The 26,560-nt window shown below is 38.7% G+C and overlaps 1 protein-coding gene across 1 annotated transcript in view; it reads right to left on the bottom strand.

The window, feature by feature from the left end:
• Window positions 1-15,845: 15,845 nt before the first annotated feature.
• The window catches only part of zmat4a (zinc finger, matrin-type 4a), a 178,899-nt gene continuing 168,184 nt past the window's right edge, over window positions 15,846-26,560 (bottom strand). The window contains exons 5-6 of the mRNA XM_073840069.1: window positions 15,979-16,200; window positions 15,846-15,853 (exon numbers count right to left, since the gene is read on the bottom strand). Coding sequence (XP_073696170.1) covers window positions 15,846-15,853; window positions 15,979-16,200 — 230 coding nt within the window. The remainder of the gene's footprint in view (window positions 15,854-15,978; window positions 16,201-26,560) is intronic.

The raw sequence follows: 26,560 nt of genomic DNA on the forward strand, positions 1-26,560 counted from the left end.
AATGGATAAGACTTTAGGATGCATAAAATGTTTCTTGCAGGGCTATTTAATTTGAAGTACTTATATGTAATATTTATTCTTGATAAACTTTTGAATGCTGTCTACATCGCGCACAGACATTCGCATATACAGCATTGCCTATTGTTAATATATAACTTAATATTGCATTAATTTCTATAACAATTAATATAATCATTTCTTAACTCAAAATAAAAAATATTAACAAACCTATCTCTGATAATCCTGGGTTATGGTTACGCAGGTTTGTTTATGCATTAAACATAAGGATGTCGTTACCTCGACAAAATAATCGTGGCCACGACATAATATGACATTCCCAGGAATTAATATCTCGTGGCAATGACAAAAAGTAATATGACGTTCCTACGAATTCATTTGTGTGGCCACGACAAACATAAGTGAACCGAAGGTGTCCCCTCCAGGTTACCGTACCTTTTAGTTTGCAGCAATGTTTTCAGCCTGCTCCAGTCCAGTGCGTTACATGACTGCCCCCTACTGATCATGTCTTTCCTGTGTCATTGTATTTTCCGTGTTCCCTTGGAATACACCGGCGTCACGCGAGACCACTTTACTTCCCGCGCGCATTTTAAATGGCCAGATCTGTACATCGACACCGCTATCCAGAAAGGTGGGATTCTAGGCTTCTCTGGATGTCTGGAACACACTGGAGTTCTCAGTCAGATGATCCGGGAGACCAAGGCCAGCAATGGCAACCTGACCGTTGTTTGGCTGGACTTGGCTAATGCCTACGGATCAATCCCTCATGCCCTCATCTATGCAGCACTAGACCATTACCTCATCCCTCAGCACATCAAGGGATTGATCATCAGTTACTTTGGCGGAATCCAGCTACGATTCAAGACAGGCCACTTCACCACCCAGTGGCAAAACCTGGAAAAAGGGATCGTAACTGGCTGTACAATCTCCCCCATCCTCTTCATCATGGGAATGAACCTCATAATAACAGCTGCTGGGAAGGAAGCCCGAGGCCCAAAAATGCAATTGGGCATCCGACAACCCCCAATAAGAGGTTACATGGACGACCTTACTGTGACGACCACAACCCATGTGGAGGCAAGGTGGGTACTAACTGCTCTGGACCACATGGCAACGTGGGCCAGAATGAGGTTTAAGCCAAAGAAATCCAGGTACAAGGTGATCAGAAAAGGTAAATTGACAAACAGAGTCACGCTGTATGTGCAAGGGGAAGTGATTCCATCGATAAAGGAAAATCCAATTAAGTGCCTCGGGAAGTGGTTCGATGATTCACTCACCGACAGGAACAACATCAGCAGCACAGAGAAGCAGACAGAGGAATGGCTGAGGAAGATCGAAAAATCAGGGCTCCCGGGGAAGTTCAACATGGATTGCTGCCAAGACTCATGTGGCTGTTAACGGTGTATGAAGTTCCCATGACCAGCGTCGAAGGAGTGGAGAGAAAGATCAACAAGCACCTTCGGAGGTGGCTGGGAATCCCTCCAAGCTTCACTTCAGTAGGTCTTTATATAAGATCAGGGCAGCTCCAACTTCCTCTGTCATCCGTGGTGGAGGAATTTAAGGTAGCAAAGTGCAGAGTCATAATGACATACAGAGACTCCCAGGATGAACAAGTCAGGCAGGCAGGTATCCTTACAAGATCAGGACGCAAGTGGGCAGCTGACTCATCTGTTGCACAAGCTGAAAGTATGTTGAAGCTACGTGACATCATGGGAACGCCATGCATAGGAAGACAGGGTCTTGGAACTTCCCATATCCAGCAATGGGGGAAGGCTGGATCCAAGGATAGAAGGGCCATGATTCCAGGAGGAGGTACGGAACCTGGAGGAGGAAGGACGAAGGGCAAGGGCAGTGGAGTTAGCGTCCCAGGGAGCATGGACCAAGTGGGACCTACCCAAGAGGAAGATCACATGGGGAGATCTGTGGAGATTGGAACCTTTCCGCATCTCATTCATGTTAAGATCCATGTATGACACACTCCCAACTCCGACAAACCTGCACAAGTGGGGCTTAAGAGAGGACCCATCGTGCAAGCTTTGTGGGGAGAGGGGTACCATGGCACACATCCTGTCAGGGTGTAAAACAGCACTTGCCCAAGGTAGATACAGGTGGCGCCATGACAAGGTGCTCATGACACTCGCTAACACTCTGGAGCAAGAGAGATGCAAGAAACACCAACCACATGGGAGAGCAATACCATCAATCAAGTTTGTGAGAGCGGGTCAAAAGCCACCAACCACAGTAACAACAAGAACCAATCTGCTGCAAAAGGCCCAATCATGGGAAATGAAGGTAGACCTGAGGGAAAGACTGCAATTCCCCCCGGTTGTCCAGACAACCCTGAGGCCAGATGCAGTACTGTGGTCTGAAGAGGCACAAAAGATTATCCTCATCGAACTTACAGTCCCTTGGGAAGAGGGTTGTGAACAAGCGTTTGAGAGAAAGAGCGCCAAATACCAGGACCTCTTGCATGACTGCAGGGGGAAAGGTTGGCAGGCATGGCTCTTCCCAGTCGAGGTCGGCTGTAGAGGATTCCCCGCCCAGTCAGTATGGAGGATGCCTACAGCCATTGGGGTGATGGGGAGGGAGAGAAAGATGACTGTTCGCAGGATGGGGGAGGCAGCAGAGAGAGCTTCTTGCTGGTTATGGAGCAGGAGGGAGGAGCTTAGCTGGAAGCCAGGGGGAGTTGATGTGCAGTGATTTGGCCACCACTGCTGACCCACCAATGTTGAGGGTGTTGGGGTTCAGGGTTGAAACACCCAGTGATCGTTGGATACCGCCTGATGACATCAAGTCTTCCTGGCTAAGGCTACATTCACCAAAAGTGAATGAAGGAGTAGCATCTTTGGATGTAATTGTTATCATTTCTAATTAAATTATTATTACTGTGTTTCGGTACTGACAAATTTTTGGAGAGGACAAATATTCCAAAACTTTCTGATAATACAATTTGAGAATTAACTTCACAATTACTAGAAATGGCTTGGATATTACACAATTTGAAAATATACACACTTTTTGGAAAAAGTCTAATATTTCCAAGTCTGACTTTTGGACCAATTCTGTAGAATAGCCCATATATGACAAAAAAGGACAGAGCATGTCTGAACGTATCCTCAGCTTGCTCTACTATAAAATAAAATGTGACAAAAAATATAGTGTTCTGTCACACAACACTTCTACCTGTTGGAAAAAGTAGCATTACTAGTTAGTTACTCTCCTGTAGTCTACCTATTTATGTGTTGACTTTGGGCAGCAAAAAGCTTGTGACTAACATGACACAGCAGCACTTTGGCTCTCTATCAGTGCTGTTTCCCGCCTGCGCCCCCGTTATGGATTAAGCGTCCCGTGTAATTGCTGTCATGTTGCACTAATGATATTGCAGCTGAAAAATGGCCTTTGCAATCTCCCCCTCTCCAAATTGAGTTAAACCCATAAACAACGTTCGTTCGGGGAAGGGCATGGAGAAATTAATGTCTTGCTGTTGATTCATCATCATGCCTAATTTTACTCATTTTCATACATCTAGAGTTTGCTGTCTCTGATGATATGCAAAAAAAAATAAATAAATAAATCCTGACACTGACAGACTGGGAACAAAGTCTTCCTTGTGGCTATCTGTGTTATACCCAAGAGTCTGATTATTTCTGCCACTGGGCAGCCAGCAGGAGTTTTTAAAACTTGCTAATCACATCAGCAACAGTGAAACTGAAAAGCACAGCAAAAAATGTCCTTTCCGTCCACAACTTTTTAAGGCTCCTAGAAACACGGTCATAAACAAAATATTTTTTGACTTCAGCAGTTTCACATTTGTACAATGTGCCCACGGTTTGTCTCAGGCGGATGGTCTAGAAAGAATTTGCATATTTTTATTGCATTCTCTGCACTGATTTTTGGGCAGAATTCCCTATATAAAGAGTCTTTCTGCTGAGTTTTGTGGGTACCGATTCAGTCTGGATGTGCTAATGACCATATTGTCAACTGTTTACAGCTAGTGTATTTTATTGGTGGGATAAATACACTCGCTTTATTAGAACAGCACCCCCCCCACACACACACTCTTGACATTGAGAGGAAGTGGCGGAACCGTGTAGCTTCTGGTGACTCCCAGCTGGCCTTTTGACAGGCCGCCTCTCAAATGCTTTTTGAAAAGGTGAAATAATGGAGCACCGCCCAGGCATCCATCAATGTTAGCCATCCGTTCCGGTTGTCGCACCGCCCACGGAACACATGAGCAATGAAGAGTCGACCAGTGCGTAGCTCCTATGAAGTCTCTCTCATCTGTGTCACCCTTGTCTCAGATTTATTACCGTAAGCACAGAATATCCTCCGAACGGGAATAGAGAAATCACAAGTAGAGATTGAATGTTGCCTATTTGCTATCCCTGTTTCACAGTTTTCTCTGATGAGGCAAAGGAAGGCGGTGTCTCTTCAAAATATTGGATGAGAAAAAAAAATAGTACAAAAAAAAATACACGGATATTACAAAATATATCATTAAGAAGTGTATAAGTCACTCGTTTTTGTAAAGAAACATTGTCCAACAGTGACACCAGCAGGTAAAGTTACAGCGGGAGTCTGCATCTCTCTCGCCTCCCCTGAGCCCATTGAGATTTAACAGACCGCCTAAAGCATGCAGTGAGTTTTGTGGGGGGTAACTGAGAATGAATGGGGAAAGTTGCATGAGAGAAGGCAATGCCTTCATTGCAATATGATTGGATATGACTGGTTATGATTGGCTGTGATTGGTTCATGCGATAAATCACAACTCTTGTGTTCACATGCGTTCTGCTTTTGCTAATCAGTAAACAACTCACACACTTATTTTGTTACATTAAAATAAGACTTAAAATGACCTAAAAACAAGATCTGTTTTTAGTGAGTAATCAGATTAATGAAATTTAAAGTAAATCTCTGTGACACTGTTGTTTCAACTTAAAAGTGTTTGTGCTGCCTTAAAATATTAAGTTTACTCAACTCAAATATCCATGTTTTTTTTACATAGTACAACTTAAAATTAAGTTTAGTCAACATGAAATGTTAAGGCAGCACAAACACTTACTTTAAGATGAAACTACCTTTTTTTACAGTGTGTCTATGACCAGTATTTACTGAGCTTTGATGACTAATAATAAATAATAAAAAAAAACTAATAAAATAAAAAAAAATCATAAATTGTTAAAAAAAAGTTTACTATTAAAAATAATAGCTGAACATAAGTTCACGAATAAAATATATTGTTTAAATTGTTACTGCCTTGAGTTATTATTTTGGAACAAATGTAAAATGCTTACGTTTCACAAAACACAATACACCCACTTTCATAGTCAACATGATTTCATAATGAAAACGTACCTGTGGGAACTTTTTCGAAAAACGTGAAATATGTACCTCCATGTATGTTTCATGGCATTCGATGTGAAATATCCACTGAGTGGCACTAAAAGTGTGTTCGGTTTTTCCCCCAGAACAGATGGTACATATGGTACGTTTTATGTGATGTTGGTTTTGTATGTCATTGCACATACATAAATTACACCTAAACTTAACCGATTGTATGAACAAAAGCTAATGTGACGTAAAAACGCAATCGCAAGCATGCCATTTTAGCTTGTTTTTTGATGTCTCACAGCTCTTTCATTGTTAGGCATGTTTTTCACAGGATTCGTACCCAAGGATTCTGCATCTGAAGTCCAATTTCGTGCCATATGAGCTATCGAGCAAGCTTATTACGTCCAGAAAGCAAAACACAGAGCTGTAATCATAACTGTGTAAGAAAAACGATTACAAGTGCTCGCTGTTTTACTGCCTCTAGTGTTCATTTCAGTTGGAAAGTGCAGTGATATGTAGTTATTGGTATGTATTTCACATCTTGCTATACACATAAAGACTTACTTTAACAGAAATGTAGAAATTATTTGGCTGAGAGTGTTATTGAGAATAAAAATGTGAAGTAGATGGAACGGAACAAGCAGCTTGCAGAATTCCTAGAGCACAATAAAGTTTAATGATGCCTTCAGGGATATTATCACCTCAGGCTTCTGGTCTCGTCAGGGATCATAACACCACTGAACTGGGACATGCCCCGGGACACACTTACTTAGTGAGATCCGCAGCTCACCATCTGTCGATCCTATAGTTTATCCAACTTAAACTAGTTGGAATAATAGTTAGACTATTAGTCACTAATCATTACACTTAAGAGTCAATTCCTTTCGCCATCAACTATCATATAAGACACCAGAACACGCTCACCACAGCTGGGATTTCAACACATAAATGTGTTGCAATGTAGTGGTGAAGGATTCTGCTTCGAACAGGCTTTAGCTACATATTTACAAGGCTGAATTTTAGCAGCTATTACTCTCATGTTCAGTGTCACAGAATTTCTCATAAATCATGAAATCTGAAATGTAGCCTTGGTAGACAAAAGAAAAACTATCGCAACTATTCCATATCAGTATACACACTACTACTACCAATCAGAAAAATGCTTTACCATACCCACGTGCTTTTCCACTCTTGCCTCTATAGGACAAGCTCTCTGGCAAGTTGATCATTTATGAACTTTAAGGCAACACTGGTTCATCTATTTTTACCTCCAGGCATCTGCTGGCCTGATGGTACAGCATAGATCTCACTTTGACTCTTTCAGTGAGCCAGAAAACCAAAGCATATGTTCATAAAGAGAAATTAGTATAGTACGATTCTGAAGATTCTGTATCAGTATGTAAGTATAAGCTGTTGTAACTACCACATCATTTTACATGGGCAGTGATCATGAGGGCAGAGGTCAAATTCACAACATCCTGTCTAATTCAGAACATTATCAACCAGTAACCTTTCAGAGAGGCTTGAATCAGCATGTTTTCACTGTAAATAGACAATTTTTCTGCCTCAATTTGTCATCAGCTCTGCTGTGTGAATTTAAACATGAGCACAAATATGCTAAACAAGAATGAATGAGAAAAATATGCCCATATTTGTACAGTGACACGCAGATGGCATCTAAGTGGTGGGTAATTCAGCAAACACTGATCCACTTCTGCTCCAGAAGAAAGCATATCAACCATATCAAATTGAAAAAGCCCACGGCTAGTGCCCGTATTTAGCACTGCAAACACAATTCATTTAGTATCTTCTGACTACATTCACATACTAATAATTACAGTACCTCAGTTATGTGGTAAAAGTACACTACCAGTCAAACGTTTTTGAACAGTAAGATTCTTTGTTTTTGTTTTTTTAAGTCTCTTCTGCTCACCAAGCCTGCATTTATTTGATCCAAAGTACAGCAAAAACAGTAAAATTGTGAAATATTTTTACTATTTAAAATAATGGTTTTCTATTTAAATACATTTAAAATGTAATTTATTACTGTGATAAATTTTTAGCATAATTACTTCAGTCTTTGCATGCCAGTCATATCACATGATCCTTCAGAAATCATTTTAATATGCCGGTTTGCTGTTCAAGAAACTATTATTATTATTATTATTATTATTATTATTATTATTATTATTATTATTGTTATCAATATTTAAAACAGTTAAGTACATTTCTTTCAGGATTCTTTGATTAAATAGAAAGATCCAAAGATCAGCATTTATCTGAAATTAGAAATTAATACTTTTATTTAGCAAGGATGCTTTAAATTGATCCAAAGTGATGATAAAGAGATCTCTAGATATATTTCTATTTCAGGTAAATGCTGTAATGCTAATAATAATAATAATAATAAATGTTTGTTTTTTAAACAAATTATAGAATTTGAATGATTTCTGAAGGATTGTGTGACTGGAGAAATGATGCTAAAAATTCAGCTTTGAAATCACAGGAATAAATTACATTTTAAAATATATTCAAATAGAAAAGTTATTTTAAATAGTAAAATATTTAAAACATTTTTTACTGTTTTCGCTGTACATTAGATCAGATAAATGCAGGCCTGATGAGCAGAAAAGACTTCTTTAAAAATTTAAAATCTTACTGTTCAAAAACTTTTGACTGGTAGTGTACATTATATAGTTTACCCATAATGACAATTTTGTCACCATTTACCTGTATGGCTTTATATTTTCTGCAAAAAACGAAATGTTGCATATTAGTAACTTAAATGTACATATTACCTGAAGTGTACACATTTTGAAAGTTTGAGTACCATTCTAGTGACTGTTAAAACATTCAGAATATTTTCTTTTGTGTTTTACAGAAGAAAGTGCAACATAAGTGTGAGTTAATGATGACAGAATTTTATCTTTGGAGCAAACTATTCTTTAAATAAATTCTGACAGCTCTTGGTGTAAGATATCTTAAATTAGATATTTTTTCCAAGAAATAGAAGCTACAAAAATAATGTAATGCTTTTTAGGTCTTTCCAAAATCATTTTAGAAGCAAGAGCTAGCTTCATACAATACAATAAAACATAATTTTAACAAAGCCTAAGAGAATACAGATAACATGCTTCAGACAACAACTACCAACACTCCTCATTCGAGTTCAGGGTGGCACGTAAGACCAATCATAGACTGAAGCACTAGGCAGGAAGAATGTAATTGCATCGTCCTTTGGAGTGAAGATGCTGATTACCAGACGAGCCAAATTATATCTCCAAACTTGTCTTTCCAATTAACCAGCAGGACTGTGTTTGGATGGATGGAATTTGTCACAGGCGCTGCCTGATTGCCTTGTTGATGACACTAAAAGAAACTCAGAGAAAAGAGCCATAATCACTTCTGAAATCATATCAGTTTGCATTATATCAGCATTCTCTGTTATAATGAGGACAGCTAAGTAGACTTGATTGATAAAGTGTGTGAAATTAAAGCTCTTTTCCTCAAAGGCAAACCAACGCATTAACTAAAGTCCAGTTTCAACATTCATTCCAATCATTGCTTTGCGAAATATATGCCAGTAATAAAATAACTGTATGAGACCATGATGAAAAGCATGACAATATGATGAAAACCTCAGTTTGACGTTACGTTTTCTGAAGGTTTTGTGGAGTGTTGTCGTTTTGCAGTGTTGCATTGCAAGCATGTCACTTTTGCATGAGTAAAAAGTGTACACAGAATAAATTAATACAATTTACATTTTGAAAACATCAAATGTTCTCAGCAAGAAAACTGCAACATGATAGCAGCGTGAGACAAAAAAGGCCACTATGATTAATTCTAACACAACACATTGCAATGACAGCTCAGACAACGAGGGCCTTCTCCACTGTCTAACAAAGTGCCGTGAAAAAAGAAAATGATCCCCGTTTGCTGCCTCTCCTTCGAAATGACTATGGATTGGCCTTCTAATGAGTTGGGGTTTTGTTCAGTTTGCAATGTTAAGTGTTAAAAGGATGGGTTGGATGAATGTGAGGGTGAAAATAGCAACTACACACTCGTGCGTGAGGAAAATGAGTAAGAGTGAAGAGCAAAAGAGGAAGAGACATAAAATGAGGTCTGCTCTTCAGTTCACTGCTGAAAAACTGAAAGTTGACAAGCTTTAGACAACTATTACTGCACACCGCAAACATTTGACACTGATTTAGTTTAGTACGGAACATTTCTGTGCACTGATATATCTGAACAGCAATTTTTTTTAAGAGTTCTTAAAAAGCCATAAAAGATTAAATTAATATAAAACTTTAAAGGAGGAGATAAAAGAAAGAACCCCCTGTGCAATAGTAACAGAAAAAAAATCTAAATATCTATATTTAATGATTTTTTTAGAAATACATTTAAGTAACATCTGATCAGTACATCATGGTAGTCAAGAAGAAGAGATGATCTCCAAAAAAGTCTGTCAATTATAATTATTAATAAGAATAATTATATTAATAATTACAGTATGTAATTATTTGATCAGAAAAAAACTGTAATATTGTGAAATATTATTACAGTTTAAAATAACAGATTTCGATTTTATTATATTTTAAAATACAATTTATTCCTGTGATGCAAAGCTGAATTTTCATCAGCCATTACTCCAGTCTTCAGTATCACTTGATCCATCAGAAATCACTAATATGCTGATTTATTTCTTTATGTTGGAAACAGTTCTTAATATTTTTGGAAATTATTATTCTTTTGCAGGATTTTTTGATGAATAAAAAGTTAAAAAGAACAGCATTTATTCAAAATAGAAATCTATTCTAACAATATAAGTCTTTATCATTTTTTACCAACTTACATCCTTGGTGAATAAAAGTAATAATTTCTTTTAAAGAAAAAAACAAAGAATAAAAATGTACTGACCACAAATGTTAAATGGTAGTTTGTATTGTTACAAAAGATTTCTATTTTAAATAAATACTTACAGAATCCTGAAAAAAGTATCACAGGTTCCGACTAAATATTAAGCAGCACAACTGTTTTCAACAATTATTTCTGAAGACAGGAGAAATGACAGTAAAAATTCAGCATTTCATCACAGGAATAAATTATATTTTAAAATATATTCTCATAGAAGACAGTTATTTTACATTGAAATAATGTTTCACAATATTACTGTTTTTCTGAACAAATAAATGCAGACCTAATGAGCATTAAGAAACTTCCTTAAAAAACACATGAAAAATCTTACTGATCCCAAACTTTTGAACAGCAGTGTGTATATTAATAAATATAATTAAATATAACACCAATCAACTTAATTCACCCATCTGACTGAAATACAATTATTTCAATCAATAATTGATCATTTAAAATGTTATATGTATTAAATGATTGCTATGTTTTTTTTTTTGTTCTTATACAGTCAAACCGAAATGTATTCAGACACCTTTAACATTTCTCACATTATCACAGTTTATTTGCTATAGATAAGAAAATGGTAATAAAATATGACAAGAACTCAAGAGATAAACAGTGTCAGAACAAACTCATCTCACTCAGATAACTTTGATAGAAAAGTTTGTAACAAAACATGGTCAGGTCAAAGTGACATCAAATATTTGGCCCCAAATTTTACTCATGTTCCACTGTATGAAGAATTTATGGATATAATATGTCACGGTTTACTTTATTTTGCTATCCACACTTACATAAATTAACTACATTGTCCTGCACCAACTAGTTTAAAATAATTTGAATAATTTTTGGTTTGACTGTATATTTAACATAATGACACATCATGATAGTTGCGAAGTTGACCGCAAAAACTGCATACAGTTCAAGTTCATGCTTATAAAATAATGTTCAACTGGCATCACCTGGCATCTTCAGTGTAAAAAAAAATATGCATGAGAACCCCTTGATGTTTACCCTCCCAAAAAATCTACAGAAAACAGAAGCAACCATTAGCCCTCTCTTTGTGTGAATAAAAAGGTGGTGCAATTCAAAGCCACAGGAATAGAAAACGTGCCATGCACTCTCAGATACACACACACACACACACACACACACACACACACACACACACACATTCATGAGAAACCACACAGACATAGTGCTCAACAGAAAAGCTATGAATATTTCATGATGTTGCAGTCTTCAAAGTGTGACTGCTGCCTCCCTCTCTGATGCTCTGAACATCAGAAAACACTCAAAGGATGCCCGGGACAGATATATGCAAACAGAGAAAAAGGCAGAAAAATCTAAGGCGAGCAGACAGGATTAGAAAAAAAAAAATGGGATGGATACTGAAAGAGAGACAGAGGCAAGTGTTGTAGGTGCTAACGCTTTGTGTGAAAGATGAGCCTGCCACCAGCAGCTCCCAGCCTGATGAATTAGACAGCAAGTTCTCCTGCAACACTTCCCTCTCTGCCAAACTCTCTCTCTTGCTCTGGCCGTTAGGGTGATTTGCCACATCATTACTAATTGATAATCACGTTGGAGAGAAGCCATCAGAGGCGTACTACCGAACGCTGCGGTGTCTGCGCTGACATTTCCTGGCTGGAGTAATGACTAGGTGACATTAGTGAGAGACCTTGCAGGGCAGACAGTGAGAACGGGCAGCCGAGGGGAAAATTGCAGAGATGTTTGGCCCATCCATTTTTCCCTCCTTAACCCAGTGAAGAGGAAATGTGTATGAAAGATGGCCCATTTTGGTCCAGGTCTTCCTGATGCAGAAATGACAGTGTGTGATAACGAATGTAAACTGAAAGTGAAGGCCGGGAATGGCTGTAACACCTATCATGAAAATAGGACTTTTTCGGTGTTTAAGTGCTATATTTGGGTCCCCAGTGCAACCCGGAAAACATAAAAAAGGACAACCCAGTAACTTTATTTTGGTGAGCCTTTCTCTGAAAGCATGTGGAAAAAAATGAGCATGTCAGATTTCACTTCAACTGTGACGTGGTAAGGGAATTTTATTATAATATTAACGACCCTTAATCTGCACGTTTTCCACTCACGGCCATTTTGTTTTCGCAAGTGACAACGGTGTACAAGTTCTAACGCTATGACAAAAGTTTGAGCAAAGCATGCTAACTGTTCTGTTGTTGGCTGCACAGACGAACACAGAAAACTATTTACAGTGCCAGCCTTAGAGGAGACAAGACATCAGTGGATTTATTGATTTATTTACTGTATAATACACTGCTGCCACACAGATCTAATATAAACATGGGATTTCTTTCCCAGCTTTTAACCTTCAGAGACAAAACAGACTTTTTGTAACTCCTGTGTGTTTTTAACATAAACTTGTGTGTATTTGACAGTTTAAGCGCAATAAGAAATGAAAGAGAACTTAGTTTAGTTCTCTGTGCACGTGATGTTTTTTAGTAGAGTATCTGAGGTACGAACTGTAAATGCACAGATCTATTCTGGAAAAGGCGATGGGAGCAGCAGCTCATTTGCATTTAAAGAGATGCACGAAAACAGTGTGTTTCTGCTTCCACTTAACATAAGCATTTTCAAAATTATATAATAAATGATCTGTGGGGTATTTTGAGCTTCAATTTCACAGACATATTCTGGGGTCATTGAGACTTATATTACATATTGTAAAAAGAGGCAAAGTATGTCTCCTTTAATGTTTTTAAAAGTAGTCTCATGCTTAGCAACACTGTGTTTATTTGATCAGAAATACAGTAAAACAGTAATATTGTGAAATATGATTTGAATTTAAAATAACTTTTCTATTTTATTGTATATTTTAAATTGTAATTTATTCCTGCGTTGGCAAAGCTAACTTTTCAGCAGCCATTACTCTAGTCTTTAGTTCAAATTATACATCAGAAATTCTTCTAATATGTTCATTTGGTACTCAAGATACAAAGGAATTTTTCATTATGAATGTAGAAAACAGTTGTGCTGCTCAATATTTTGGGTGATTTTGAAGTTTTTGAAGACTCTTGAAAATAAAGGTGCTTAGCAATGCCATTAGAAGAACCTTTTTTGTCTAAATGGTTCCAAAAGGAACCTTTAACATCTGAAGAACCTTTTAGTTTCACAAAAGGTTCTTCAGATTATAAAAAGGTAAGAAAGAGATGGTTCTTTAAAGAACCTTTGACTGAATGGTTCTTTGTGGAACCAAAAATGGTTCTTCTATGGCATCGCTGTGAAGAACCTTTTAAAGCACCTTTATTTTTAAGTGTATATTAAATTTTCGGATAAATAGAGCAAAAATCACTTACAGTTAAATCTACCCCATTTTAAAGTGCAACCTAAAACTTTGAACTTGCATGTGAATAAGAACATTTGACAAAATCTTAAAACAGTTCATAAATCTGTTGCGCTCTTTGGAAATGCAGGAAACTTCTATCCTCAAGTGAAGTAAAAATCTCCAGTTTATGTTCTCATTCAGCTCTCAGTCTAATTGTTTTCCATTTTAATCTCGTGCTGACAGTGTAATAGTCACTATGAGCCTGGCCAAGTCTCCAGTGTCTCTTCCATTAACAAGGATGCTATGAATTCACCATCCATCACTCTAAGCTAGGGATAACCTTCAGTCCAAACAAACTAAACCCAACTTCAGCTCAGCGCCAATCACTCTGAAGCTTTGATCTGTACCGGATTGAGTCCCTTTAGCTCTAATGAGCTGAAACATCCCTTGTTACTTAATAGTTCTGCTAGGCGGTGGAAGCCCTCACAGCAATGACTGCTGATCCACAGTCTATCCCGCTCACCTGAGAGAAAATTTATTCGTAATTGTTATTGACATAATGTGAGCCATGAGACAATAGAAGAGCACACTCTTCATCCCTCCAAAATTAATAGCCTGTATCGAAGTCTCCGGATGCACAAACCTATTGCTTTTATTCTCCTGGAGCCCAGGCTGGAGAGGAGGCAAGGGAGGTAAAAGACACATTGAGAAGTTTTATTGTATTATATGAGCGGTTTCATTAATCTATCGAGGAAGTGAGCCCCACGGCACCAACTACTGCTCTGAGCTGGGAATAGCCTTCAATAAAAAAGCAAAGTGAAATATAACATGTGCAACACAGGTCAATCTTCGTGACCTCACAGTTTGCCACTGAGCTCTCATTCTTTGTATAACAAAGAGGTCATATAAAAAGTCACAACTCTGAATTCCTTCTTCAAGGGAAATGCGGTTAAGACATCAGCATCAAAGGAAAAGGAGCTAAGATTTGTGACATTTCTGTGCTGCATGATAGGAAGTCTAAACAAATCAAAATGAAACACAATCAAAAAAATTCTATAATACTGAACCCGAAAAGAGCTTATAGGATTTTAAAAAACAAAACATTATGATGTTGGATAAACAGTGCTGCTGTCATTAATCAAAAAAAAAAAAAAGTAATTGTATATTGTAATTGTGTGTGTGTATATTAGGGCTGGGCCGATAAACGATATCACATCGAATCGCGATAAAATTTATGTTAATAACGATGATAAGCTCTAGACATTTTTTGCTCGATGTGGATTAATCTAAGAGCCAATCACACAGCAGAAATATGCGACAGCGGCCAATCAGCGTGCAGCGTGCGTGTGCACGTCAAAGTACAAAGTTAATTTTCTACAGCACTTTGCGAAGCAACCTTACACCAGGACGACAAAAAAAGGAGAGTGGAAGCAGCGACGAAAGAGAAACTAACCTCGAGTTATTATCCAAAGATGTTGAAGTTGTCGACAAAAAAAGGTAGCACGAATTCCGTAAGTGGTTTGACTATCTGAAAAGTGACTCTCAGCTCAGCTGAGAGTTTGGCGCGATTGTTAAAACTGAAACCGAAAGCAAAAAACGCACGTGCATTCAAAAGCAATTTTAATCCCCCTTGTTTAGAGAGTGACTCCGCAATGCGCGCAAATTAGGCTACATGACAAATCTAGGCTGTTATCAGCATGTAGACTATAATAGGTTGTGTATGTCTATAGCTCTGTATCATGCTTGAAATATTCCATCTCTATTTGCACTTTGAATAATGAGAGAGTAGCCTACATTGATTATGGCTGAATTGTCTGCACTTAATACGATTAAGAAAGAGCTGTGTCGTAATTTTTTGATATTTATACTGTAGATTGTTTCAAAATGCAGTGGTTGCCTCTAATTTAAATAGCTCAACCTATAATAGAGAAAATAAACAATTGTGTTTATAATAATAAATAATAAAGAAATAAATGTGTTACAAATTATGTTTTTACAATAATTTTATGTTCACATTTTGTACATTTACTCTCATTTACCATACTCTGTCACAACTTTTATTTTATTTTTTCATATATATATAACAAATCAATAATGTGAAACAAAAACATATAGGGAAATATTTGTATTTGTATTCAATCTATATCTCTGTTAACCTCCATTACCATATAACAGCATCCGACCAAGTCATTTTAAGCCTAATTACATGACACAGTAGGTAATTTTGCATAACAAATTCATTTCTAGGCAGCTGCACTGGCCATTATAATTAACACTCTCATTTCCATCAAAGACCTGCAGGACAGTAAAGCAATACAAATCTTTTATCATTTACTTCAGTGCCTCATCATCTGATGAACCAATCAACAAAATTAATCATGCAGCCATGAACAGCCATTTAAGAGTTTAAGAGTCTGTACCTTTCATCTCTCCCATGTCTAAAGTCTTCCCTAGCTGTTCCAGTAGGTCTGCACGTGCGGCGTTCTTCTTGTGCTTTTTGCCGTCGTAGTGTTGCTGTGCCATTCCTGGATTATTGAACCAAGCATTGCACAGCTGACAGTAGCGATCAGAGTCCCGGTGCTGACGGGTTGAGCTCACAGGTGAGGTTTCTGAGAGTGTTTTCACTGGACTAGGTGGCACCTCTGGAAAAAAAAAACAAAGCAGAAAAACATTACAATGGAATCATGATTTAAAACATTACTTATTTTATATTTAAAGGGGACATCAGATGCTCATTTTCTACAAGTTGGTATGAATTGTCGTGTAAAACAACACCCTTTTTACCTTGTCAGAAACGGCTCTGTTCACAGTGACTTTTTTCGGTGCGTGACCCTTTAAATGATAATGAGCTACTGCTCACCCCACCCCTCTTTTTTGTGTATTCGGTGCCTCAGTGGCACTGATGTCAGGAGAAAATCAACACTGTTATGTTCACTTTTACATCCAATTACAAAATACCTGCCAGGCTTATGAGACATTGTTGTTGCTACAGCTTCTCGAGCATGGAGAAAATGACAGACAACGTACAACTGGCTAAGGGAGGGAATATGCTAATAAGGGACTGAAAATAAAAACAGCTTGATAACTGAGAAGGCTGAGTGAATGAATTTTTATCATTGTAGGGTGGTTGTGTCCACACACTAGACTTTAAGGCTTTGGATTTGAGCGTAATAGCACAATATGCTGGGGAGGTGTGTTTGGTAAGTCTGCAGAAGTTTGGCAACCAGGGACAAGATGGTAAATTCTGTAGATTGCTATATAAAACTATCGGCAATGGCCAAGGTTCTGTGCTGTCTGGTACACACCCCTAAATATTGGGGGAGAGATTCATTGCAAATTGCAGAGAAGTTTTTTTTCCTCTACGGTTACGTTTCTCTGTACTTGTTTGTTGGAACCTAGGTCCAACGTTTTTGCCAACCAATATAGAAATTGAGAAGATTTTTTATTATTTTATTGTAAATATACACTACCAGTCAAAAGTTTTTGAACAGTAGGATTAGATTTTCTTCTGAACTTTCTATTCATCAAAGAAACCTGAAAAAAAATCTACTTGGTTGTTTTACAACATAATGATAATAGTAAATGTTTTTTGAGAAGCAAATCAGAATATTAGAATGATTTCTAAAGGATAATGTGACTGGAGTAATGGTGCTAAAAATTCTGCTTTGAAATCACAGGAATAAATTAATTTTTTAAAATATATTCAAATAGAAAACAGTTTTTTTAAATAGTAAAAATATTTTAAAATGTTACTGTTTTTGCTGTACTTTGGATCAAATAAATGCAGGCTTGGTGAGCAGAAGAGACTTCTTTAAAAAACATTAAAAATCTTACTGTTCAAAATTATTAAAATCAAACCATTCAAAATTATTAAATTAAATTCAAAAAGTGACGGTAAACACTTCTACTTTATGACATGGAATTTCTATTTCAAATAAATGCTGCTCTTTTGAACTTTCCATTCATCAAGAATCCTATAAAAAAACAATAGTATAGATATAGTTCATCATAGAAAATAAAGTTTTACAATTTGTACTGCTTTGATTCTACTGCTTACATCACAAGAGGCACACTACCTGTTTCAAATCATGTAATATTGCCATTTCAAATAAAATTATCTGCCAACTGGCAATGAACTTTGTTTTATGCACTTGCCAAAGCCAAGCTATACTCTCATTTGGCACTTGAAGAGTGTGATTTTGGACCCTGGTTGCAATCCAGATAGCTTGAGGTCTTTTTGGATTTTCTGTATGTACATGCTCAGAAAGCAAAAGAGAAACTCACGTAACAAATTCTTTCCAGCGATGTGATGACTGTTTGGATAACACAATAAAACATTATTCTTTAGTCTTATTCTTGCTGTGATTCTAGTTGAAAATTATTTCTGATCTTGACAGCAACAACACAATTACTTGGATTTTATTCATTGTTTTGTTTAGATGTGTCCTACACTGCTATATAACTAACAAGCTGTTGTCACTGACTTTATCAGGAGGGTTTCTGACAGTCCCGAGTCTGACCCACACACACACACAAAGCCATGCTTCATTTTCTTGCTTATGCATTTTTATGCATGGATGGCAGCATCACCACAGAGCAGACACAAATAAACACACCAGAGAATCATAATGCTGACCTAATAATCAGTTTTAACACCTCAGTGGCTGTCCACTCTGCCATGGTCAATGTTTACAAAAGCTCAATTCAGCCTTGACATCACATCCTATTATTTAGCAGAAAGGACAATTGGAGAGAATGGGCCACTTCCTGTCTTTTGTTTATTAGTGTTCATAGGTGTCATTGAGCAGTGAGTGAACTGACCCATATCTTTGACAGACTTTGTTTACACTGACGGTCCTAAATGCAAACTCTGTTCTTCAGCCCTTTTTGCAACTTCATGTATGATTTGATATATACACTATATTAGTAGTGACTGCAAAAGCTATAGCAGAGACTAAAGATACTCCACATGAGCTTCTATAAAGCTTTGATTTATTAGCATATTTGAAAAAACTGGGACGACCACGAACAAGAGACTTGTTGAAAAGTACCCTGGTTGTGCCAGGAAATTTATACCCTGCCAAAACACAAGCATTATTCCTTCAATCTGTTTTTCACTCTTCTGTTACATTCTTTCCAGCGGGGTTGATAAAACTATAATGCATGCTTTAGTTGGGACACAAAATTAAATTTAGGCAATTAACAACCACTACTGCAAAAATTTTATTTGATACCGTAAATTAAAATGCTAAATGAGATGGAAATTTAAAGAAGATAAATGAGCCGCCACAAGAGAGGGCGACAGTACATGAGCAGGCAACTTCATTTTGCGAAAGCTTAATCTAGTTTATTTTTAACTGATGGTCATTCTCTGTAAAGAAATATTGTTTACTGCAGGGCCTATCATTTCTTGGCACAATGAAAGACAATATATTTGCATTAAAGCCATTAAATTAATTAAGTCCTGCCTGAAGTGTGGTCACACTCCTCTTACGGGAAATTTACATAGCATTTTATGTGTGGCGAGGCTATATGCTGTCTATGAAGAACAAATGTTGCCTTGACAATAAACAAAATGTTCAAAGAGCAAAGCGAATACAAACTGAATAAAAGTGACAGTAAAATAAAGCACATAATGTGTAATTCATAAAACTCCCTTAAGCCCTGGCTGCAGTTATTGGAGTATCTGACAGGCTCCTGCAGAGTAACACTATGGATATTAGCAGAATCCAGCACTGAAACATTGGAGTATTGATTTACAAGCTCAGGGGTTTAGAGAATGACATCCATCAAAAGGAAAAACAGGAAAGTTTCTATTTTCCAACAAACACAAGACCATCGCTCTACGATATAAGATGCCATGTTCTATTTTACCAATGGCATTTTTGCACATCTCTAGCACAAAGTTTTTAATGCCAGGGTCACCAAGGTTTTTGACATTATTTAGTAGATTATTTGCACTTTTGTTGTGTTCATTGTTCCCTTTAGAGTCATGTGTCACATGGTGACAACTTACTAGTAGTTCCTTGACTTAACAGTATGTCACTGTGTTTTGTGTGCAGAACAGAATATGTGGAGTTAATTGTCTTGATTGTTATTTGTGTGTACTAAAATGCCATATATACTTATTCTGCACAGACCCTCATTATAAAACACTGCTCACATGTCATTCATAAAAGCCTAGATAGCCATTCTACTTGTTTGGTGAAATATTTTAGAATAATGTATTTTAATGTATTTTAACATGTCACTTATTCCTGTGATGCCAAAGCTGAATTTTTAGCAGCCACTGCTTTAGTCTTTCACATTATCCTTCACAAATCAACATACTCATTTGGTGCTCGAGACATTTATTATTATTGTCAAATTTTGAAAAGTTTAGCTGCTTAATATTTTGTTATACATCTCTTTATGATTATTCGAGGAATGGAAAGTAAAAAAAAAAAAGATCAGCTGTTACTCCAGTCTTAAGTGTCGCATGATCCTACAGAAATCATTCTAATATGCGGATTTATTATTAGAATTATCAGTGTTACAAATATTGTTTTGGAACCTCTGATTCTTTTTTTCAGGATTCTTTGATGAATAACAAGTTAAAAAGAACAGCATTTATTCAAAATATAAATGCTTTCTAACAATGTAAATCTATGCTATCACATTTTATAAATTTAACACATCCTTGGTGAAAAACCGTTCTATTTTACCTAAAATGCTGTTCTTTTTAACCTTTTATTAATCAAAGAATCCTGAAAAGAAAGTATTACAGGTTCCAAAAAACATTTAACTGTTTCCAACACTGATAATAAATCATATTGAATGATTTCTGAAGGATCATGTGACACTGAAGACTGGAGTGATGCTGAAAATGTAGCTTTGTATCACAGGATTAAATTATATTTTAAAATATATTCACATAGAAAATAGTTATTTTAAATTGAAAAAATAGTTCACAACATTACATTGTTTTCTGTATTTTTATTCAAATAAATTCAACCTTGATGAGCATAAGACACATCTTTAAAAACCCTTAAAAATCTTACTGATCCCAAACTTTTGAGCAGCAGTGTATATCTTTAGTGTTACATTTAACGGGGACATATATCATCTAGAAATAGATAACAAGGGTTGGGTATCATTTGAATTTTATCGATTTTGATTCCGATTCCGATTCCACTTATCGATTCCGATTCTTTTCGATTCCCAGTTTCGATTCCAGTTTAATAAAACAACAACAACCACAAAAGTCAAACCTTAATATATCACACATGTTTATTTTCAGTGCTTGCTTGCAACATATTATTTTATTAAAGGGGTTCTCAACCTTTTTTATACCAGGGCCCCCCCTTCCTTTTGGGTAAATTTTGCAAGGCCCCCCTATGCCTGACATTTCCTCTAAAGGTGTTTATTTTTGAACCTTTTTTATTAACCAAAACATTTGTTTTGCCTTTTTATTTTTCTCCTGCATGTTATAAAAAATTCAAACAAACTTTAAATTAAAGCTATACTTTTGAATTTAAAAGAAAACCCTCTGCTCTAACTTTTTAACATGTATATACATACACAGATTTAAAGCACTTAAATTATTTAATTCAGACATTCTTCACAACTTCAGAGTACTCTTTCTTAAGTGACTGAATATCTACTGTTTGTATTTATTATAAAATAAATATATAAATGAAAAATACAATAAATACATTCTAAATCTGTTTATGCTGGTGCTCATATGTGCATAAACACCACTGACCCTTACAAGATCCACCTCTATAGGTAAGTATTCATTATAAAACACTCACAGGACATTCATTTTGAAAACTATGTAAATATTTTGAAATTTCAGGCAAAAATACTATGGATCAGAGCCCCGAAATCATGAATAGTTTGTGAATCAACAACGGACTTATGCGTTGTTGACAACGGACTTACGCGCACGCGCGAGTTCGTTACTATTACTCCGATCATCTTTGCCTTTACATTAACGGGAGGGTTTGTTTCATGCAGCCAAGAGATGAAGTAGATACCTGTCTTCCCGCGGGGGTATAAGTTACTTTTATGTGGGCATTTGCGGGACGAAATAACATATATTCCTTCTGGAGCGGGAGGGCGCGGGACTAAAACATCCGTCCCTTGCAGATCTCTAAGATGAATTTTGCGTGCAGCGGTAGCTTTGTCTTCGGTTTTTACAAAGCATAGCCACACTTTTAAACGCTTACCGCGATCCATCTTGTAGACTCTGATGTTTACATTACCACGTAAGGTCCTTGCAGATTGCACGCACGGAAGGTCCTGGCAGATCACTAAATGAAAAAATGCACCCAGGAATTGAAACGAGGAATCGAAATTTTAATTTTATAACAAGTATCCGATTCTTTATCTAAGTATCCAATTCCAGAATCGGAATCGATTTTCGATTCCCAACCCTATAGATAACTGACTGTTTTTGTAACTCATGTGTTTTTAACATAAACTTTAAGTGCAATAAGACATGAAAGAGAACTTAGTCTAGTACTCACATGCCATGTGACAGCCATTTTCTGTGTGCATGCTTCAGATGTGTGCACTCAGAAAAACGTATATCAGAAGTTTAAACTAATATGGTTTAAAACACATGATTTCAGCACACTAGACATGGTAATCAAAACCAAACACATATTTTAGCAGAGCATCTAAGTTAGGAGCTGTAAAGGCACAGCCCTATTCTGAAAAGGGGGCAGGGGGCAGCAGCTTATTTGTATGTAAAGAGACATGCACGAAAAAAGTTGTTTCTGCTTCCACTCAAAACAGGCATTTTCAAAAAATTATATAATAAATTATCTGTGGGGTATTTTGAGCTGAAACTTCACAGACAATTTCTGGGGACACCTGAGACTTATAGTACATCTTGTAAAAAGGGGCTTAAGAAGTCTCCTTTAAATAAAAAAGAATGATCCCAAACTTTTGAACATATATACTACTGTTCATGAGGATTAATTGACGGTGTGAAGTCCTTCCAGAAATATCGCACAGCAATTCACTGGGTATATTTAAGCATATTAGCTGAAACACTGAGCCCCTAGTGATAAAGAATAAGTGAATATATTCCCCGGGAATGTCCTCAATAACACCATCACTCTCCATCACTAGTCCTCCAATGCAGACGGCAATGTCTCACCCAATGTAATTACTGCAACCAGAGTTCTGCCTTAACAGTCCTTCTGTATTGCCTGAATTAAATTTGGTGCCACAGGCCTGTGACACTAAAGTCATTCATTACCGCTATCTCAGTTTTACTTAATGTTCTCATGGTCACCAGGGGTGGCCAAAACCTTGTTCATAACTGTTACTCCTTGCTCTTTTTCAGGCATGAAACCAGCTCTCTACATTATTTTAGTGTATCATTAGCACCTTACTGTCCACTCCCCCACTGTGCCTCTTATTTGCAAGCTCAGGGAGGAGCGATGAGCATGTGTGATCCCCAAAAGTCAGATACACCTCCATCCTTCCATTTATTTGCTGCCCTTTGCCTACTGCAGCATAAAAGCACTTTAAAATCACTTAGAAGGCTCTTGAGTATCCCTGCTATATATATATACACTGTATAACAGAAATGGAATTAGGAACAGAGTAGGGGATAGCAGGTTGAGAACAGTGAAAACAACAAAAATGTCCATAATGCACTGATTGAAATCATTTCAAGTCTCTCACATTCTAAAATTCAGTTCATGGCCACTGCTGCAGTGAAAAAGATTCACCGGCAATGCGTTTTTTGTCTTCTTTATAACAAACAATAGTCTGACACCAGCAGGCAGGAGGATTTCAAACATTAATGAGATTCTGTGGGAGGAAATAACAGAGAAACTTCACGTAATTCCAGGTGACAGTTTAGGCAATAAGGGAAGAGTCATCTATCAGGAGATTTACTGCAGGCACAAAGACAGCTACTGGATTTGGGTGACATAAAGATGGAGAGGGACTTTCGAAGAGATCATTCATCCAAGCATAAAACCTGCTCAAGTCATATGCACAAAACTTTGTGTGATTTCTTAGACACAGTTGTTGCGTATCGTTAGGTCTGAGTAAACCCACACGTCTACACACATTTATCACAATTAATTGTGTGGGAAAACTAGCAAAATATCTAATATATTTAATAAGCGAACATGCAAGGTGCAGGCGATGTATATAACTTTAGAAATAATGCTTTGACAAACTTTACAGGCCAAGTTATGAAGTTTATGTGGCCTTCACGTTACCTGATTTATTGTAAAAAGTCATCGTTCCCTTTCGATACTTTACTCGTACTGCGTCGTAAAGACGCTATGGGGAAAAGTTCCTTTTTCTCCTGAGACAGCTACTGGATTTCAATATGTCCATAATGCACTGATTGAAATTGAAGCATTTCAATAACGCAGTGTAACTGCACGGCCATTGGTTCGCGCAGTGAGTAAGAAACGAACCAATGGCTTGGCAAAAGAGCTGCACGAGCCTATGGCGATGATTCGCACCCGATCGCGCCAAAAGGGGCGGAGTGATCGGCTATATAAGCGTGCATTTCGCCATAGGATCTCAGATCCTTCTCCTTCAGCGACGACTTCACATCTTCGCAGAGACTGAATTCGCTCAAGAATAGAAGACTCTTCTCACCGTCGACGAGCTTCGCAGCGGATCCTTCCTGCTCGGCGGATTGACGCTACTGCAGCTGATTGAGATTCCCTGCCGCTATCCGGTGACAGCGAAAAAGAGCAATTCTAAAAGAGCAAATTACTAAGCGTTGTTACAAATGCCGCGACGTTTCTGTCTGCTGCTGACGGCCACGTCGAGTGCGTCTCGTGCTTGGGTCACGCCCACGCCGAGACGGCGCTCACTGAGACGGAGTGTTCCCATTGTGGGAACATGAGTCTCTCCTCTCTGCGCTCACGGCTCGCTTTCTTTTCAGAGAGCGACCTCGCCCTTCGCGCCCTCCCGCTTACTCCCTCGCAGGAGTGGGGCAGAAAAACCCAGCACATGGTGACAGATGAGCTCACGCCGGCTCAGCCCCCGCGTGCCTCACCTTCACCTCATAGAGAGGAGCCCACACGGAGCCGCCTCAACGAGTGGTTTCTGCGGGGACGCCGTCAGGCCCCTCATCAACGAGCCTCGCCGTTCTTCCCTGAAGTACACGACGAGATCTCCAAATATTGGCATGCTCCATACTCCGCCAGCCTACGTGCTTCCTCTTCCTCCGCCCTCACGACGGTTGACAGCGCTGAAGAGAAGGGCTATGACAAGCTGCCCCCGCTGGATGAATCTGTGGCCGTGCATTTGTGCCCGCCCACGGCCATCGGATGGAAGGCAAAGGCAGCTCACCCCTCCAAGCCATGCAGGGCTACTTCGGCCCTCGCTGGACGAGCATACTCGTCAGCTGGACAGGCGGCGTCGGCGCTTCACTCAATGGCGGTCCTCCAGGTGTACCAAGCAAAGCTCCTCCGTGGTATGGACGAGGCGGGCCTGGATGAAGCTGCGTTCAGAGAGCTACGCAGCGCGACCGACTTGGCGTTACATGCCACTAAGATGACGGCACAGGCAATTGGCAGGTCGATGGCCAGTTTAGTGGTGCTGGAGCGCCACTTATGGCTGAATTTGACGGAGATCAAGGACGCGGACAAAGTCGCCTTCCTTGACTCCCCTATTTCTCCCCTATTTCGGCCTGTTCGGTCCAGCTGTGGAAGGTTTTGCGGAACGCTTCACCGCGGCACAGAAGTCATCCCAAGCTATGCGGCACTTCCTCCCCAAGCGTTCAAGCTCCGCAACGGCCCCTAGTCACCCCAACTCGGCGCCGACTCAGCAGCCTGCGAAGACCACTCAGCCAGCTCCCCAGGCGGAGCCCCGCCACCGCTCCCGCTCGGCCAGACGCTACCCTTTCCCTTAGTCTCAGCCTCAGACGTCACCCCCACGGAACGTTGGCTAAACGTCTGATGCATGTGGTACACTTAACTGGAAACACTTCAGGAATGTCGAAGTCGTCATCTGATTAGTTGAATTTGACCGGATTTCCGGGAGACGCGAGTGTCGCGTTTGCTATCGGTCCTCCGGGAAACAAAGTGCAGACTGATTTACTCGGCGTTTTGCTAAAAGGTGCTTATGCAGACGCGATTGTTGTTATACACTTTTGCGACGTTCGCGAACAAATTACTGACTTACTGCTTGTTCTCCCTCTTTTTACTTAACTGGTTATTTCAATGACTGACTTGTTGCATGCCAGTCTGTTGTTGAGGCATTTCCATGCACCGAAACGTGACGCTGAACGAAACGAACTGTGATTGGCTGTTTGACATGTCGGTCAAACGGCCTTATGAGCGGGCCTTGGCCAATTAAAGCTGCCATGAATTCCAGACCTTCAGCCGTCAGTCTGAAGGTCTGGCTACGCGAGACTACCCTTTCACTAAGCGCCAGGGACCCCGACCCAAGGTCGTGTTGGACCAGGCGTCTCCAGCGTCTTCCCGATCAAAGGAACAGGAAGAGGAAGGGGCCGAGTCTAGCTGGAGCCGGACCAGCCCCCAAGATGTCTCTCCTAAGCCTCCAAACACCCCGTTTTGTTCCGGGTGCGGAAGGCTGCATGTTTGTAAGAAATATGGCTGTAACTCATGGGGCCCTTCTGTCAGCGCCCTTACAGCTTACCGCTGTGATAGCGGGAAAAATAAAACACAAACATTTTCAAAAAGAGAGCAAATTTCCTCTTCCAGAGTTTTCGAGCAGCAATCAACTGCTCGAACCAATGCAACCCCTCGCCACACGGGCCAAGGCATGGAAAGCCATCCCCGGAGTGTCGAAGTGGGTTTTGGGTATAATAGAACGAGGTTACACACTCCAGTTCGCTCGAAGACCACCTCGCTTTCATGGGGTGGTCTCCACCTCAGTTCACAGCAAAAACATAGACGTTTTGCGTACGGAGGTGAGGAATTTGTTGGCAAAAGGTGCCGTAGAAACGGTTCCACCAAAACAGAGCGAAACAGGCTTCTACAGCCGTTACTTCCTCGTCCCAAAGAA

This window comes from Garra rufa, chromosome 5 (assembly GCF_049309525.1).
Source record: "Garra rufa chromosome 5, GarRuf1.0, whole genome shotgun sequence".
Classification (NCBI taxonomy): domain Eukaryota; kingdom Metazoa; phylum Chordata; class Actinopteri; order Cypriniformes; family Cyprinidae; genus Garra; species Garra rufa.